The sequence below is a fragment of the Macaca nemestrina genome, chromosome 4 (assembly GCF_043159975.1).
Source record: "Macaca nemestrina isolate mMacNem1 chromosome 4, mMacNem.hap1, whole genome shotgun sequence".
Taxonomy (NCBI): Eukaryota; Metazoa; Chordata; class Mammalia; order Primates; family Cercopithecidae; genus Macaca; species Macaca nemestrina.
The window spans coordinates 96,790,241-96,809,357 of NC_092128.1; the positions used below are offsets into that span (position 1 = coordinate 96,790,241).

At 47.1% G+C, this 19,117-nt stretch overlaps 1 protein-coding gene across 1 annotated transcript in view; it reads left to right on the forward strand.

Moving 5' to 3' along the window:
- The first annotated feature begins 8,011 nt into the window (after positions 1 to 8,011).
- Positions 8,012 to 19,117, forward strand: part of LOC105475727 (NFE2 like bZIP transcription factor 3) — a 30,598-nt gene continuing 19,492 nt past the window's right edge. Inside the window, exon 1 of the mRNA XM_011731211.3 lies at positions 8,012 to 8,886. Within this exon, the coding sequence (XP_011729513.1) occupies positions 8,314 to 8,886 (573 nt within the window). The 5' untranslated portion in view covers positions 8,012 to 8,313. The remainder of the gene's footprint in view (positions 8,887 to 19,117) is intronic.

Consider the following 19,117-nt stretch of genomic DNA (forward strand, 5'->3'; position numbering starts at 1 on the left):
AGTCCCAGCTACTCGGGAGGCTAAGGTGGGGGGGCGGGGATGGCTTGAGCCCGCAAGGCAGAGGTTACAATGAGCCAAGATCGTGCTACTGCATTCCAGCCTGGGTGACAGAGCCAGATCCTGTCGGGTTAAAGCACTGAGATTTGGGGATTGTTATAGTGGCTATCCCATCCTGATTAGTGCACTACGCTTGTGTGGGTCGTTAAACAGAACCAGATCCAGCACTTTGGATCTGATGGATAGGACAAAGGTTGCCAATGGTAGTTCCCCTTTGCTTCCAAATGATGTATGCTATAATCCCCACTGATCAGCTTGACTCCAAGGTCCCCTAGACCACTTTTCCTAATTCCCTTTCCATCCTCTGCACACACACACACACACACACACACAGAGAGAGAGAGAGAGAGAGAGCGCGCAATCACAAACCCTGGAACCTTAACCTGAGTGTAAGAATTCCAAGTCACACCAAAGAGACTAGGTGGGAGTCAGCAAGCCTACTTAGCTTATGATTTCCCTGGGATAGGCCTGGTCCTAAACATGTTTCTCATATGAGGAGTCCCAGACTCCTCAATCAGTGGCATGCATTTCACCCTGTACACACCCTGCTTCCCTAATAAGACCGCAAGCTCTTGCCCTGACAGTCTTTGTATCCCAGGGACTGTCACAAATGGATGCTTAAAATATGTCTTTGAGAGTAAACAAGGCCGGCATGAATCAATAGGAACGAAAAGAATGCAGGAATCACCAAAGAGCCAAGCAACAAGATAAAATGCTTTAAATACAGTTAGTTGTTTTTGTGTAAAAGATCAAGAAAGGCATCGTACGAAGGGGCAAAATCCAATACTTCATTTCTTCTGACACTTTGCAGAGAAGAGATTTTGGCAGATTTTACGTTTTCCAAAGCTGGGAAAAGAATGCTTGGTTGAAGAAGGGCATTCCCTCTTGCAAAAGGAGGAGGCTGAGTCATGAATAAACAAGCGAAACAGTGCAGAGGAGTGGCGGACAGCAACAGAAAGTTGACAGATTGTTAATTTCAATTCTGACTCTGCCGTTTATTGAGGGAATTTCCTTAGGCAGAGGGTGGCATGTCCCTGAGCCTCAGTGTCCTCATCTAGACTACATAAAATGAAGATAATTTTAGGAACTCTGGCTAGAGTTCCTAAAACCCTTGTAACTTCCTAAGTGATAAGAGTGATAAAAGTGGCCAGGCGTGGTGGCTCATGCCTGTAATCCCAGCACTTTGGGAGGCTGAGGCGGGCGGATCACGAGGTCAGGAGTTTGAGACCGGCCTGGTCAATATGGTGAAATCTGTCTCCACTAAAAATACAAAAATTAGCCAGTCGTGGTGGCGGGCGCCTGTAGTCCCAGCTACTCAGGAGGCTGATGCAGAAGAATCGCTTGAACCCAGGAGGCAGAGGTTGCAGTTAGCCGAGATCGTGCCACTGCACTCCAGCCTGGGCAACAGAGCGAGTCTCCGTCTTAAATAAATAAATAAATAAATAAATAAAAATAAATAAATAAAAATAAAATAAATAAAGTGACAAAAGCATCTTTTGTTATGATATTTGGTTTTTATCCCCGGCTACCCTACTTCACAAAGATGCTGTAAGGAATAAATGCACAAAAAGGGGCCAGCGCGGAGCAGGGTTCAGTACATCGTGGCTACTATTGTGAATACTATGTGCAAGCACTTAGCGATCATTGTCCTCATGATGTCCAAAGCAACGTTAAAGTCAAACTTTTGGAATATTATAAACTAACCAAAAAAAAAAGCACAAACTCATCCTTTGCATTAAGTATCAGTTGATTCTTCATCACCAAGATTGGTATTACACAGCAAATCCGGTCATTCATAAAGCTATTCTCTTTTGCAAAAGCCTTTGGCAAAATGTCCCAAGAACTTCAATTGTAGTGACTATACCTGTTTTAAACTAACTATACTTAATTATCCCTCCTAGATGATACAATGTATATCTTAATTTATGTCTTGGACTTTAACAGGCTATTTTGCTTAATCATGGAATTTCTACCACAAATTTAAATTTCCTGTGGCTAATATTAACAGACACTTTCTAAAAGAAGGATGTCAAGGTTTTGACCTGTTTTCTTTCTTGCTGATTTTGGATAGATGCTGTGATCTTGTAATACAATGAGAAATATATCTTTGGCTGGGTGCCGTGGCTCAAGCCTGTAATCCCTGCACTTTGGGAGGCTGAGGTGGGTGGATCGCTTGAGTCCAGGAGTTCAAGACCAATCTTGGCAATGCAGAGAGACCCCGTCTCTACAAAAACTACAAAAATTAGCTTCGTGTGGTCCCAGCTACTCAGGAGACTGAAGTGGGAGGATCTCTTTGGGAGGATCTCTTCAGCCCAAGACACAGGGGGTACAGTCAGTCAAGATTGCACCGCTGCACTCCAGCCTGAGTGACAGAGGGAGACTCTGTCCCAGAAAAAAAAAAAAAAAAAAGAAAAGAAAAAAGAAAAACTCCAAACCCACCATATATACATAGGTCTTTGGTCTTTGTCTTGGCTCCTGGCCAGAGCACCTAAAACCCTTATAACTTACAATGTGATAAGAGTGGGACAGGAAAGGGGCTAGAGATTGAGTTCAGTCCCCAAAGCCTAAGGAATTAATCAATTATGCCTACAAGCCTGGTGTGGTGGCTCACGCCTCTAATCCCAGCACTTTTGGAGGCTGAGACAAGCAAATCACTTGAGACCAGGAGTTCGAGACCAGCCTTGCCAATGTGGCGAAACCCTATCTCTACTAAAAATAAAAAATAAAAAAATAAAAAATAAAAAAAATTAGCCAGTCATGGTGGTACATGCCTGTAGTTCCAGCTACTAGGGGAGGCTGAGGCACGAGAGAATCACTTGAACCAGGAGGTGGAGGTTACAGTGAACCAAGATTGCACCACTGCACTCCAGCCTGGGCAATAGAGCAAGACTCTGTTTCAAAAAAAAAAAAAAAAAAATCATGCCTACGTAATGAATACTTCATAAAAAATAAATAGACAACTAAAAGGACGGGGTTTGGAGACCATCTGGGTTGATGCACTCATAGAGATGCTGGGAGGGTGGTGTACCTGGAGAAGTTATGGAAGCTCCGTGCCCCTTCGCCATACCTTGCCCTATGTGTCTCTTCCATGTATTGTATCTTTTATAACAAACCCATAAACATGAGTAAATGTTTCCGCGTTTTATGAGCCATTCTAGCAAATTATCAAACCTGAGAAGGGAACCCCCAGTGTATAGCCTGTCAGTCAGAAGTTCAGAAGGCAGAGATGAGATTGGCATCTGAAGTGAGGTCTGATGTTAACTCCAGGCAAATAGTGTCAGAATTGAATTGGGTTGGAGGACACCCTGTTGACCCCAGAGAACTGGAATTGAAGAATTGCTTGGTGTCGAAAACCCACACATTTGGTTGTCAGAAGTGTTGTGTGAGAGTATAGAGAGGAGGAAAAAAGTGTTTTCTATTTAGAAGTCTACAAGAAATTGCTATGTTGTGTTCATCTCATACCAGGTAGGGGTGGCCATGTTTTAGTGGTTACTATCTTTCATGGCAAGTTATAATTTTACATTTAAAGGGTTAAGCCCTTTAAATACGTCTAGGGACTAGAATGTACTACTGTAAAGTTACTTCCTAGTTATAAATTATTGACTATATCATTAACTGTATGGCACAAATGCAGTTACATTTTCAGCTTTTCCTTCTACTTGACTGATGTCTACCTCTTTTTCTTTTTTAAATAGAAACAGAATCTCACTATGTTGCCCAGGCTGGTCTTGAATTCCTGGACCCTGGACTCAAGACTGGAGGTCCACCTCTTTTTTCTTTTTTTTTTGGAGACAGAGTCTCGCTCTGTCACCCAGGCTGGAGTGCAGTGGTGCAATCTTGGCTTACTGCAACCTCTACCTCCCGGGTTCAAGCAATTCTCCTGCCTCAGCCTCCTGAGTAGCTGGGACTACAGGCGCATGCCACCACGCCTGGTTAATTTTTTGTATTTTAGTAGAGACGGTGTTTCACCATGTTGCCCAGGCTGGTCTCAAACTACTGAGCTCAGACAATCCACCCGCCTAAGCCTCCCAAAGTGCTAGGATTACAGGCGTAAGCCACTGCGCCCGGCTATGTCCACCTCTTACACAAGGTATACAAGTTACCTACAACTATGCAACAAATCACCCCAAAATGTAGTGACTTCAAACAACATTTATTATCTTAGATTTATTTCTGGGTCAGGAATCCATGTGCAGTGTAGTCCTCTTGCTCAGGGCCTTTCACAAAGCTGCAATCAAGGAGTTAGCATGGGCTACAAGCCAACTTAGTCACTTCAAACCTCAACTGAAGAAGGATCAGCTTCTTTTTTTTTTTATTTTTTTTTTTTTTTATTATTTTTTTTTTTTTTGAGACGGAGTCTTGCTCTGTCACCCAGGCTGGAGTGCAGTGGCCGGATCTCAGCTCACTGCAAGCTCCTCCTCTCGGGTTCACGCCATTCTCCTGCCTCAGCCTCCCGAGTAGCTGGGACTACAGGCACCCGCCACTTCGCCCGGCTAGTTTTTTGTATTTTTTAGTAGAGACGGGGTTTCATCTTATTAGCCAGGATGGTCTCGATCTCCTGACCTCATGATCCGCCCGTCTCGGCCTCCCAAAGTGCTGGGATTACAGGCTTGAGCCACCGCGCCCGGCCAGGATCAGCTTCTAAGCCCACTCAAGTGGCTGCTGGCAAGCCTCAGCTTCTCTCTCACTGGATATTGGCCTTGCCATATGAGCCTCTACGTAGGACTCCTTAAAACATGGTAGCTTCCCTGCTGGGCATGGTGGCTCATGCCTGTAATCCCAGGACTTTGGGAAGCCAAGGTGGGTGGATCAACTGAGGTCAGGAGTTCGAGACCAGCTTGGCCAACATGGTGAAACCCCATCTCTACCAAAAATACAAAAAATTAGCTGGGCGTTTTAGTGGGCACCTGTAATCCCATCTACTCAGGAGGCTGAGGCAGGAGAATTGCTTGAACCTGGGAGGTGGAGGCTGCAGTGAGCCGAGATTGCACCATTGCACTCCAGCCTGGGCAACAAGAGCCTCGTCTAAAAAAAAAAAAAAAAAAAAAGGTCATTTCCTTCCCCCAGAGTGAGGGCTCCAAGAGGGAGAAAGTGGGAGAGAGGGTAAGCAAGATAAAAGCCACTCCATCTTTTTGTAATCTAAACTCAGAAATGAAAGCCCACCATTTTTGCCACATTTTGTTTATTAGAAGCACATCACCAGGTCTAGCCCACGCTCAAGGGAAGGGAATAATCACTGAACATTATCTTAGGCATTGCCTACCCTACCAGGATGCCATTTAAGGCAGTGCTTCTCAAACTAACCCTGGTGAAGAATCAACTTAAAAAAAAAATTCAATTTGTTGCAAGTCAGTACTTTTGTCAAATAAAATAGAAATTCATTTCTAGAAACCTAAAATTACAAAGGCATTAAAAACCCGCAAAATCTCGGTTCATCTGTTGATGTTGTAATGATGTCAAATTGCTATATAAATTTCTTTAGGCCAAGCATGGTGGCTCACACCTGTAATCGCAGCACTTACGGAGGCTGAGGCAGGAGGATCGCTTGAGCCCAGGAGTTCAAGACAGGCCTGGGCAACACAGCAAGACTCCATCTCTACAAAAAGAAAAAAAAATTATTTCAATTCTCAATTCTATTACTTATCTCATTTGGATCAGAAGCAAATAGTTTACATACGGGCATCAGTTTCAGGTCAACCTTTGAGTTGATTTGCACTGATTTCAGGATTTTATGAATGCAGATGACTTTTCGAGGCTTTTACAAGACAATGGTTTGGACTTTTCACTTGGCTATTCCTAGATGGAAGATTCTAGAAATAAACCTTAGGAAGTTTTTCCTTCTAATTTCATTCCATTCTCTCCATGCTCCTAAAAATGGGACTTTTTATTGTGAGTAAAGTCAAGGGTATGTAGGATAGTCTCCTGGTTAACACTTTACTGCAAGATCTTTTAGGTACCATTGTTCCTGCCAGTCAGAAGCCACAGAGTTAAGCCACGCTTTTGAAGTGTGTAGTCTGAAAGATATTTAACACTATGATTATCAATTCACATTGTAAAATGGTGAGGGGTCAGCCCACTTCCCAACAAATGTTAGAAGTTTGAATGTGCTTCCTGTTCCTAGTCTATTCAGATTTCTCAAAATACATCTCAAGTGTAACCTCCTCAATTCAACTAATAAATATTTTTTTTGAGCATCAACTGTGTGTAAGATTCTTGAGGGCACCACTTTGAAGAAGGCACTGCCTCTACTCTCAACAGTTTATAGAGCTCCCTACATAAACCCTGAAGTAATTTACATCTAAGTATTTTGGCAATCGAATACATTATTTCTCTTGTTTCTTGGTATCTCACAAATTTTTATCTCATCTCCCAGTGAAACCATAAACTTAACAGAACGAAAGTACTCCATTTCATATCCTTCATGCCTCCAGCACAGCCTCAGGCAATTAGTAGGTTCTCAGTAAAAAGCTGAAGGCAGCATTTACTAAGCTGAGACTCTGAATCCCCTGTTCAGAGACTAAATGCTGTGAACGGGGTCTTGGTAACCTGGCAATCACCTTTCTTCATCCTCTTTGCCACCCCAACCCATCCTCCAAGGCTTAGCACAGAGGAAGCAACTTTAAGAAGTCTGTTTCTGCTCCCCTGGTCCCCGTTCTTTTCTCTTCTTACTACACTAGCCCAGGAGAGAGATGAAAAACCCAGGTGGAGGGAGGGGCCTTTTAAAACAAGTCTTGCTCAACTTTTTACACAACTGGCCGTTCTCAGTTGGACATCCCCTCCTCTCCCCTTTTCTTCCAAGGAAGGGAGCTAAGGTTAGTAAAATCTACCCTTGCAAGGCCCAGTGCTGGGTACTGTGCATGCACAAAGGTGAACCAAACAGGTTCCTTGTCCTCAAGAATTTACAATGGGCAAATCAGACTGATTCTCATCTACAACACAGAGTAGAATGAGCCAACTGTTATAATGTTGGCGAACGGAGAAAGCACTGTGGAACAGATCGGGGAGAGATTAATGCCAACTGGTGAAAATTCAGAGGATGTAGCTTTGGAGCTAAGCCTTGAGGGTGAGTAATACAAACAATGGGTAGCAGGGAGCACTTCCTACCTATGCAGTGCTGTGGTCGGTGGTTTACGTGCATTATCTCATTTGGGGCTCACAAAAGGTCTGCTGGGGAGGTGCTATTATTAGTCTCATTTTACAGTGAGAAAACTGAGGCACAGAGAAAAGGAGAGATTTGTCCAAGGTCACCCCTCAAGTGGAGGGGGGACTTGAACTCACTCAGGGTAACTGTAGAGCTGGTGCTCTCATCCCTCAAGGAAACAACGGATAAAGAGCAAAGGATACCAAGAGAGGAGGTCTAGCACTATGCAGAGCACGCCCAGAGAAGAGAGAGGGGTCTGTGAGGCGGGGACTGGGGTGTGCAGAGTGGTAGGATGACTGATCCCAATGGCACATATAAATTTCACGTGTAATTTATATGTGAAACTCCGAACTGTACACAAAATATTTCATCTGACCTCATCACATCCCTGTTTGACAGGCGCTATGATCCCCATTTTACAGAGAGGGGAACTGAGAGAAGTTACTCTTGCCCACTGTGCCCGCCAAGTGTCCTCACGTGGAGGTGGAAGCCCTTTGCAAGCTGCCAGAGGCCTCGCAGTTGCCCAGTCACTCTCCGCCTAATCTACACGTCCTGTCCCTTCCCACCCAGCTACCCTCCACCTAGTCCTCCACCCCAACTCCCGCCCTTGGCTTTCAGCTAGGATGGTGCAGCTCACGGGTGGCAAGGGGCCGCTTGGTGCCTAGAACAGCTTCTGCTCCCAGAAAGCCTTGCGTTCCCCGAACATAAAGAGGCTTTGAGCTCGGGGAGCCCCGCCCCGCACGGCCCCTCCCACGGGCGCGGGCCAGGGGCGGCAGAGGGCGTGTTCCCGGCGGCTGCGCCCGCGGCCCGGGGCGGAGCTTGGCCACCGCGCCTGGCTGCGGGCGGCCGGGCGAACGGGCTCCGTGCGCAGGTGGCTCCTCCTTCGTTTCTCCCGATTCCCGGCCGTGCCAGGCACGGTGCCGGCTGCCGAGGGAACACCTTTGTGCCCGGTCCTGGGAACCCGCGACGGCCGCCGCGCGCCCCGGTTCATTGTTTCGCTTCTCCGGGTTCCAGGCAGGTGCGGGCGGCGTGTGGGGTCCGCACGTGTCACCCCGGCGGCTGGGGCGCTGGGACCTGCGGGCGCCGGCAGGGGCGTTCCCGGGCGCGCGGCAGCGATGAAGCACCTGAAGCGGTGGTGGTCGGCCGGCGGCGGCCTCCTGCACCTCACCCTCCTGCTGAGCTTGGCGGGGCTTCGCGTAGACCTGGACCTTTACCTGCTGCTGCCGCCGCCCACCCTGCTCCGGGACGAGCTGCTGCTCCTGGGCGGCCCGGCCAGCTCCGCCTACGCGCTCAACCCCTTCTCCGCCTCGGGAGGGTGGGGGCGCGCGGGCCAGTTGCACCCCAAGGGCCGGGAGCTGGACCCTGCCGCGCTGCCCGAGGGCCAGCTGCTCCGGGAGGTGCGCGCGCTCGGGGTCCCCTTCATCCCTCGCACCCGGGTGGATGCGTGGCTGGTGCACAGCGTGGCTGCCGGGAGCGCGGACGAGGCCCACGGGCTGCTCGGCGCCGCCGCCGCCGCCTCGTCCGCCGGAGGAGCCGGCGCCAGCGTGGACGGCGGTAGCCAGGCTGTGCAGGGGGCCGGCGGGGACCCCCGAGCGGCTCGGAGTGGCCCGTTGGACGCCGAGGAAGAGGAGAAGGCACCTGTGGAACCGACGGCTCAGGTGCCGGACGCTGGCGGATGTGCGAGCGAGGTAGGTGCAGAGCGGGACGCGAGCAAAGTGTGGCGTCTACGCCGCCCGGAGCCCCCGAGGCTTGTGTCGGATCTGGGCAGGGGCCACTCTCGCTGTGTCCTGACACCCTTAGTCCCTGGGCTTTGCAGGTTCGCAAAGCTACTAGTGCTGTTGCTGTGGCTTTTAGGTGTTTAAGGAAGAAGCGGGTGAAATCATCCGTTTGGTTGTACAGAACATCTTTCCTTGTGTTTGATGGCTGGCAAGAGTAGTTCGGGGATGGGGAGGGGAGAAGCAATGCCCGCTGTCTTCGCTGAGTACCTCATGTACACTGGGATGTCATTCTCTGGGACCCGTGCCCGACCTGGACGATGTGAAGGAAGCCGTGACCTCTGGGAGGATGCACGTTTTTAAGAACGACTCTCCCGGCCTAACGCAAGGGCCTTCGCCCTGATTTCAACCCAATTGCTGTTCGTTTTTGCTGCTTCCCTGGATTAAGGAGCCATGGTCAGGGTCTATTCAGAGGCCAGCTGGCAGGCGGTCCCCCTGTGACTTAACCATCCCCTGCACCTAGCAATCCTTCTTCCTGGAATTTGTGTAACCTCTTATTACCATAAAGAAAACAGGTACCTTGACAGTCACCTAGTGACTAACAAGTACCCTTTGGTTTATGGGTCCAAACCCTTCTCTGGCTTAACTTCTTTCTGAAACCAAGTTTACCAAGATCTGTTGGTTGAAGTATCTGGTGCTCCCCATGGAACGTTTGAGTTCAGTGTAACGACACTTGAGCACCAATTTCCACAAAACCACTTTACTCAAAGTTCCTTCCACGGGACTTTTAAAATTCTGTCTTGGCTCAAACTTTAGTGTTTGCAACTGGTATCGATCGACCAGTGGTGATCAACAAGTGTTCTTCGGGTGTTGTTTTTGTGGGGCGCATTCTTATGCAAAATGGGATTTGGGGCTAAACTGGTTTGTTTGCTGCTCTTCAGAATTGCCGTTTGTGTAGGCAGTTGCCAGACAAGCTTCTCCACCCTCCCGGAGGGGTCATTGTGTGGAAGTGCTCGGTGATTCACTGTTATGCTGATTTGAGCCCTTCCTCTTCCTGGGGACCGGAACCAACGGGGTGGGGGCCTGTGAGAGTCTTGGAGGGATCCTTCTGTGTTCAGGATATACTGTGGAAGGTTCTTCCCCGCTCATTTATCCAATCTGGACCTTATGGGGTCTGTCTCACCTAAATACTCTGCCCTCTAATAAGCGAGTACATGCTGCACTGCCACCATTCCTGGTTCTGTAACACAGAATTGAAACCTAGTGCTGGATGCTGTAGCAGATGGCACTCTGCCACCCACACCCGAATGCCAGCCCGTGTGCAAAGTGTACAGGGACTTGGAGGGAGGAGAGAGAGGAAGCTGTTCAATCCTCAGAAACTTCCCTCCTACATGACCTGGGAGACAAGGTGGCCTTCCCTTGGCTGTTTTTTGTTTGTTTGGTTTTAAATACAGGGTCTTGCTCTGTCACCCAGGCTGGAGTGCAAAGGCGCAACGACGACTCACTGCAGCCTCAACCTCCCCGGCTCCAGCGATACTTCCACTTCAGTCTCCCAAGTAGCTGGGACAACTGGTGTGCACCATCATACTGGCTAATTTTTTGTAGAGAGAGGTCTCACTATGTTGCCTAGGCTGGTCTCGAACTCCTTGGCTCAAGTAACCATCCCATCTCCGCCTCCCAAAGTGCTGGGTTTACAGGCATGGGCCACCGTGGGTGGCCTAGACTGGCAGGCCTGCCTTAGAGGCAGCTTTGGAGCCTGGGCCAGCCAAACCACTGTGGAGGCTCTGAGTCCAGCTTTCCTAGGGGAGAGAGTGAAGTTCCCCGATAACCATTCTCCTGGCAGTGCCTTCCTGGCTGGGCTGGCATGTGTGCACCATGTTCACTTCTGGGATGACCTGGTTACATTCAATCTGGCAAAAATCAGCTGTCTGGCTCCTTACAGTTGTCACGGCCAGTTCACTTTTGTAGCCTTTTACATCAACCTTGTGTGATGCACTGGCCAGGCACCCTTATATACAATTTGTACTTACGAAAAATAGGTCTGAGTGTGGTGGCTCACACCTGTTATCCCAGCACTTTGGGAGGCTGAGACGGGCAGATCACTTGAGGTCAAGAGTTTGAGACCAGACTGGGCAACATGGTGAAACCCCATCTTTACTAAAAATACAAAAATTAGTTGGGTGTGGTGGCACATGCCTGTAGTCCCAGCTACTTGGGAGGCTGAGGCACAAGAATCGCTTGAATCTGGGAGGCGGAGGTTGCAGTGAGCCGAGATTGTGCCACTGACCTCCATCCTGGGTGACGGAATGAGAATCTGTCTCAAAAAGAAAAAAATAAAAAGAAGAAGAAAACTAGAAGCCCAGGGATTTGGCTAAAGCCACATGTCAGTGCAAAAAGAGGGACTAGAGCCTGAGTCTCCCGACTCCCAGACTGGCACATTAATTAAGTACCTGCACTGTACTCAGGCTCTCTGGACATCTGGGACGTCTCAGTGCATCTGGGATGGGGTGACTCAGCCTCCCACTGCCCACGCTAACCACTCTCCAGTGCTAGACTGTGCCATTCATAATGAAGAGGTTGCAATTTAGAACCATGACTTTGGGGAGAAAATGGGCTGGAAAAACAACACTGGTCTTTGTAGTCAGCTAGACCTGGGTTTGGGAGCATCACCTGCTAGTATGCCCTTCCATACACTGCTTGAATCACTCCAAGCCTCAGGGTCTCATGTCAAGTGGGAGAGGAATGTGTACTCCAGAGGGAGTTGTGCTGATTAAGTGGGAAAAGCCCATTGGGAAGGGCAGCATGGTGCCTGGATTGTATAGCTGCTCTCTTCTGCCCTCCGTCCTTAACCCACCCTCCTTCACCTGTCCCTGCTCACTGGATTCCTTTTGGCTTTTTTGTCTACATATCTAGTTTGGTTGGTTATTAAAGAAGTGGGGTGTGCTAGACCCAGACTGCCTGGTTTTGAATCCCAGTTCTACTACTTCTGTGACCTTGGACAAGTTGCTTAACCTTTCTGTGCTTCATTCTCTTCCCCTGCACAGTGGGAATCAGAAGGGTGCTAGCCTCAGAGGGTTGATGTGAGAATTAAAAAGTTCATTCCATGTAAAGGGCTTAGAACTTGCCTGTCACTTAAGTGCTTAGTAAATGTTAGCTACTGTTAACTTCAAAGAGAGGAAGTGCTTTGTCCCCTAGGAACATAATTTTTAATTTTAAAAAATAGATAATTCCAATGGCTTACATTTGAGTTGCAGGAGTTTTATAGTATAATTTTCCTTAATTTATGTACATATGCAAAAATATTTTGGAGTAGGGGATTTTCCAAGTATCAGAAGGAGTACTGCTTTGGTTTCACTTCTTACTGGGGCTTATCATTATCTGAAAACCGACTCTGGAATTCCCCAGGGCCGACACGCTTCCCTTCATAACCACAGTCATTCACAACGGATGAAGCATGCATTCTTCCAAGTAACACACGGGTTAAACAAAGAAATGAACAGTTTTTGTAGAATTGAATGTGTAAACGTATGGAACAGCTGCTTACAGCCAGCTTCAGTATTTCAGAGAGTTGTTGCCACTTTGAAACTGAGAGGGCTTGTGGTCATTTTGATGTGGTTTCCTATCCTGGTACAGAGACCTTCTGCTGGGTGAGGGGTCTGGTAAGACCTCTTGATTAACTGCTTGAAGAAACTGTTGGGCTGGGCCGGGCATGGTGGCTCAAGCCTGTAATCCCAACACTGTGGGAGGCTGAGGCGGGAGGATTACGAGGTCAGGACATCGAGACCATCCTGGCTAACACGGTGAAACCCCGTCTCTACTAAAAATACTAAAAATTAGCCGGGCATCGTGGCCGGGCATGGTGGCACGTGCCTGTAGTCCCAGCCTGAGGCAAGAGACTCGCTTGAACCTGGGAGGTGGAGGTTGCAATGAGCCAAGATTGCTCTACTGCACTCCAGCCTGGGTGACAAAGTGAGACTCCATCTCAAAAGGAAAAAAGAGAAAAGAAACTGTTGGGCTGGTTTCTTCAGGGCACAGAAAGAATCTGATCTAGTCAATATTTATTTATTTTTTGAGACAGGGTCACTTTGCCTCGCAGGCTGGAGTATAGTAGTACCATCACGGCTCACTGCTGTCTCAACCTCCTGGGCTCAAACGCTTCTCCCACCTCAGCCTCCCAAGTAGCTCGGACTACCGACATGCACCACTGCTTCTGGCTAATTTTTTTTTTTTTTTTGATAGAAATAAGGTCTCTCAATGTTGCTCAGGCTGGTCTCAAACTCCTGGGCCCAAGTACAGGCATGAGCCACTGCACCTGGCCTCAATATTTAATTCTAAGAGTAAAGGAAAGAGAAAGAAGGTCCTTGATTGTTAAAGTAAAAATTGTTTTTCATTTCAGAATAAAAAACAGTCTCTAACGCCTGGGCAATTGGAAAAGAAATTTCAGACATTTGCCCGTTTTAAAATCACAGCTATGTTACGGAAATAGTCTTAAAATTACATACATGGCGTTTATGACAAGCGTTCACAGTGGGATTTGCATTTTGTTTACTAAAGGAAGTTTAAAGGTGCACTATTGTCTTTGTATGGGAAAGGATGTCATTTAAGTCACTGTATGAGTTTGCTAGGGCTGCCATAACAAATACCACAGACTGGGTGGCTTAAACAGAAATTTGTTCTCTAACAGTTCTGGAGGCAAGAAGTCCAAGATCAAGGTGTCAGCAGAGTTGGCCCTCCTGCGGGCTGTGAGGGAGAAAGTTGTTCCACAGTTCTCTCCTGCATTTTGGTGGTTTGCTGGCAATCTTTGGCATTCCTTGGTTTCTTCTCCATCACCTGAGCTCTGCCTTTATCTTCACATGGCGTTCTCCCTATGGGCATGTCTGTATCCAGATTTCCCTTTTTTGTTGTTGGGTTTGTTTTGTTTTGTTTTGTTTTTTATTTTTGAGACGGAATCTTGCTCTGTCTCCCAGGCTGGACTTCAATGGTGCAATCTCGGCTCACTGCAACCTCTGCCTCCCCGGATCAAGCGATTCTCCTGCCTTAGCCTCCTGAGTAGCTGGCATTACAGGCGCCTGCCACCACGCCCAGCTAATTTTTTAATTTTTGTAGAGACGAGGGTTTTGCCATTTTGCCCAGGCTGGCCAAATTTCCCTTTTTATAAGGACATCAGTCAGTCATTGGATAAGGGTCTACCCTCCTTCCTATCTTAACTTATCTAGTTACATCTGCAGTGGACCCAGTTTCCAAATAAGATCATGTTCTAAGTATGAGGTTAGGAGTTCAACATGAATTTTGGGGACACAGTTCAGTCTGTAACAATCACCATCTTCCTTCCATCAACTCTCAGGGTGTTCAGCCTGCTTATGATTAAAAGCTAAGTGAGCTGTTTCTGAAAGCAGCTGGTCTATATGGAGGATCATTTGCACAGGACTTGGTATATGCTCCTGAGAAAATCTGGGGTTTTGCTGGCTTGATGTGCAACCCTGGGAAAGCTTGGCTCAAACCATCTTTTTCCAGTCAATATTTCCCCTCCATTAGTAGGTTGTGGAGAAATCATCTTTGCCAAGTCTCTTGTGTCATTCTCCTTCTTTCTATGACCCCTACTTCTCAACCCAGACAGTGGGAAATGAGCATGCAGGGCCCAAGCCCTGACTTGATGCAGGCTGGTCTAGGGGTCTTGTGTGCTGGCCCTGGAATCAGACCAGCTGGGGAATATCCCAGTGCCACACTGGTTGTGTGATCTGGGGCACACTTCTTAACGGTTCTGAGCCTTGGTTCCCTTATCTGTAAAATGGAATAGTAAGAGCATCTTAGGAAGTGGTGGTGAGGATTGAATGAAATAGTGCAAGTTGAGCAGGGTTGATACACTGTTAATAATTTAGGTGGGGCTCCTACTGCTTCCTCCCCAGTTTACTCCTGTCCATTGCGTTGTCAGGTGCAGGTTTCCAAAGCACACCTTGGTTCATCTCTCTGCTTTGTGTGGGATGCCTCCTCTAGCTCGCCATTGCCTACTTATTCAGTATTTTGTCATTCACGGCTGCCCTTGTGGCTTATGTGACCCAGCCCCCAGCTGCTCTTGCTGGGCCTCTCCATGTAGCCTTCTTTCCAGGAGAAAACTTTCTCCATCCCTTTCCCCAAACAACGCCATGATCTCCTGCCCTTTACTCTCTTACCTTTGCCCAGAATGCCTTCCTTTCATTCCTCTCTTTTATGGTTAAATTCTCAAACTCAGCTCAACCATCACCTCATCCATAAAACATTTCCTGTTCTTCCCTTTGAGCCCTATTGCACTCTGTAACGTTTCTTCTATAGGACTTGGCGTCCTTTCCTTTGAACTGCAGTGGCTGGAGTGTGGAGACTGGGTCTTGGCTTTCACCTGAAACAGCACCCAGGGACAGGGTTAGGAGCAGAGGTCAGTTCAGCCAGTGTCTGTCTGTTCAGCACTTATCATTCATGACATTGGCTTTGCAGAACTTCAAAGACACCACGGGTGTGAAGGTGTCTTGGGTCCTTCAAGGCCCGAGTCTCAACTAGAAAGTAGGTCAGATCTGAAATCCTAATGGGCCATCTGACTATTTAATGCCAACTGTCTGAGTGGATGGGGCAGTGGAAAGCAGACTTTCAGGCTGGCATTATAATTAATCAAGTGGTGAAACTTGGGATTGCCTAGAGTTATATAGCACGTCAGTGACCTTGCTAGGAATAGAACAGGTCACCGTTCTTAAGCACTGAGTAAACCACACCTCCTGCTCACTATAAACCTTCAAAGGTAAAAACAAAAGTCTCTCCCATTCATGGCAGCCTTGTGATCCGAAGAATTTATTCTCAAAATCTTGTCACTTTTTTTTTTCCTTTCCTTTTCTTTTTTTTTTTTTTTTTTTGCAGCACTTTGACAAATGGAGGCACCCAAGATAGGGTCTTGCTCACCCAGGCTGGAGTGCAGTGGTGCAGTCATATCTTACTGCAGCCTCAACCTCCTGGGCACAGCCATCCTCCTGCCTTAGCCTCCTAAGTGGCTGGGACCACAAGCATGCACCACTGCACCTGGCTAATTTTTTAAAAATTTGTTTGCAGAGACAAGGTCTCGCCATGCTACTTAGGCTGGTCTCAAACTCCTGGGCTCAAGCTATCCTCCTGCCTCTTTTCCTAAAGTCCTGGGATTACAGGTGTGAGCCACCGCACCCGGCTGGATCTATGTTGACATTCAAATACAGTTCTGGGCAGCTGAAGCCTGCCTAGGCTGAGGTACATCCCTGAGTTGTTTTTGGTGGAGTTGCAGCTGGTGGTTGGCAGAATGTGGGCAAGTCACAGAGGCAAGATGTGATATTTTGAAATTGGGGAGAACTGGGTTCCTGTTTTTATCTGTCAGAGTTCTCCAGAAAAACAGAACAAGTAGAATGTGAAAAATAAATACACACATACACACAGATTTATTTCAAGGAATTGGATGATATAATTGGGAAGGCTGGCAAATTCAAACTCTCTAGGGCACCCAGAAACTCTGGAAGCTCTGCAGGAGCTGTGATGCTGCAGGCTTCGGGGAGAATTTCTTCTTTCTCAAGGAAACCCCAGTTTTGCTCTTAAAGCTCTTCAATTAATTGGAGACCCACCCAGATTATTGAAGATAATCTCCTTTACTTAAAGTCAGCTGGTTGATTGTAGATGCTAACCACATGTACAGAATACCTTCAGAGCAACACATAGCTTAGCACTTAATAGAATGACTAGGAACAATAGCCTAGCTCCTTGACATTTAAAACTGACCATGACGCCATCCAGCTCCACCTCTTCCTGGGAAATCATGGTTTCCAAATTGGTAGATGGAGAAAATTAACATCTTTCTTGAAGAGTTCTTATGAGGATTAAATGACACTGTATGTTTAAGGGCTGGTACAGTTCCTGGCATAGTAATAGATGGTCAACAGATGATTCGCTTTTATTGCTTCTGAGCTCCAGGTCAAACCTCCAGGACACCCCTCGTCTTCTAGAGGAAATTACCAAAGACTGGAATCCACTTCAGCATGAAAGGAACCCTTCCCTCCCCAAGGGGGAGGTCACACTGGAAATGGTTGAATGAATTGAGGCAGTTCCATGCTGAGAATATCAGACTGAGGAAGGATCATGATCACCAACTTCAAATATTTGAAGAGCTGTTATGTGAAGGAGGCCTTGGACTTGTTGAGGAGGCAGAACTCTAAATGCCAACTGAAGTTCTGCTAAAGCTCAACCACAGGAAGAACTTAATTTCCTAGCTTTTCTCTCTCTTTTTTTTGGCCTTGCCTTTCTTTAGAGTTTCTCCAAGGGTCTAAGGGCAATTCAGTGACTAAATTGAGAGCCTCCTGGGGCACTAGTTAAAATGCAGATTGCCAGGCCCACCCATCTACCACCAGGCTGAATGAATACCTCTGGAGTTTTCCAGACCCCCAGGTGGTTCTTTTGCCATCCCAAGCTTAAAGTCCTCTGCCTTGGTGCTCCTCCCCCAGGGCTCCTCAGTGTCCAGCAATACCTGAATGGAAGGAGTGTCTGGCTGAAAGCCCTTCTAGGAATTTAAGGTCCAGAGCAGTTAAAAAACTGGGCCAAAGTGACTTACCAGGCACTTAAAAGTCAAAGCCCAATTTCCCTAGCTCCTTTTATTATTTCCTGATATATTCTAAAGAACATCTCTCTGGGTGGGGGTGGAGGTAGGTTGGGGAATGGGGATCTAGCATTCAAAAACAATGAATGCAGAACTAGCTTGCACATAAGTGCAGTTTAAAATTCATGCTTTTAATGCCAGGCGCAGTGGCTCATGCCTGTAATCCCAGCACTTTGGGAGGCCAAGACAGGAAGATCACTTGAGGTCAGGAGTTTGAGACCAGCCTGGTCAACATGGTGAAACCCTGTCTGTACTAAAAATACAAAAATTAGCTGGGCATGGTGGCACACACGTGTAATCCCAGCTACTTGGGAGGCTGAGGCATGAGAATCGCTTGAACCCGGGAGGTGGAGGTTGCAGTGAGCTGAGATCACGCTACTGCACTCCAGCCTGGGCGATACAGCTGGACTGCATCTCAAAAAAAAAAAAAAAAAAATTCGTTCTTCAGTTCTAGAACAGGCAAAGCTGAGCTAAAAATATCAGGAGGGGAGAACTTTCTGAAATGTTCTGTATCATGGTTGGGGTGTCAGTTACATGGGTGCCTCCATTTGTCAAAGTGCTGCATTTCTGCGTGTATAAATCCTACCTAAAAACTATTAAAGAAGAATTCAGTGGGGAGGGGTGAAGGTATTGATGATAAAAGAGTGCTGATCATTGTTGAAACTGGGTAATAGTTACATGGAAAGTGCACTGTATGATTCTGTATTCTGTTTACATGTTTGAAATTTTCCATAATAAGGAAAAATACAAAAATACGTATTTTGAGGACCAGTTGGTCTATTCTGCCTGCTGGGATAATTTAACCCTAAATAAATGAATCATAAGTGATGCTCTTTACTGCCGCCCCCATGGAACATGGGCCTCTGTGTCTTAGCTTCAGCTACCTAGAGTATGTCTGCCAAGTTTTTCAGCTGTTTCCCTGCCTTCTCCAGGGGACTTTAGAAGTAAGTTTAGACTATTTGACTTTTTTTTTTTTTTTCTTTTGAGACAAGGTCTAACTCTGTTGCCCAGGCTGGAGTGCAGTGGCATAATCAGGACTCACTGCAGCCTTGACCTCCCAGGCTCAGGTAATCCTCCCACCTCAGCCTCCTGAGTAGCTGGGACTTCAGGTGCGCACCACCACACCTGGCTAATTTCTTGTATTCTTTGTAGTGATGGGTTTCACCATGTTGCCCCGGGTGGTCTCAAACTCCTGGGCTCAAGTGATCCACCTGCCTTGGCCTCCCAAAGTGCTGGGATTACAGGTCCATATCACATTTTATTATGGAAAATATCAAGCATTTATTACTAGTGGAGAAAATGGAGATGGATAATGCCCCCCTTCCCATCACGTAGCTTCAACAGTTACCAATTCATGGCCAGTCATGTTTCATCTTTAACTCTCGCCCTCTCTGTCTGCCCCTCTATTCTTTTGAAACAAATCCCAGACATTTCTTAGCAAGGAAAAGAGAAAAGACAAGCATTGTTCCTTTCTTACTCTTCCACTACCTCCATTAACTCAAAACTTTCTGTAAATATTTCAATATATATTCCCAAATCATAAGAACTCTTCTAAACATAACCACAATGCCA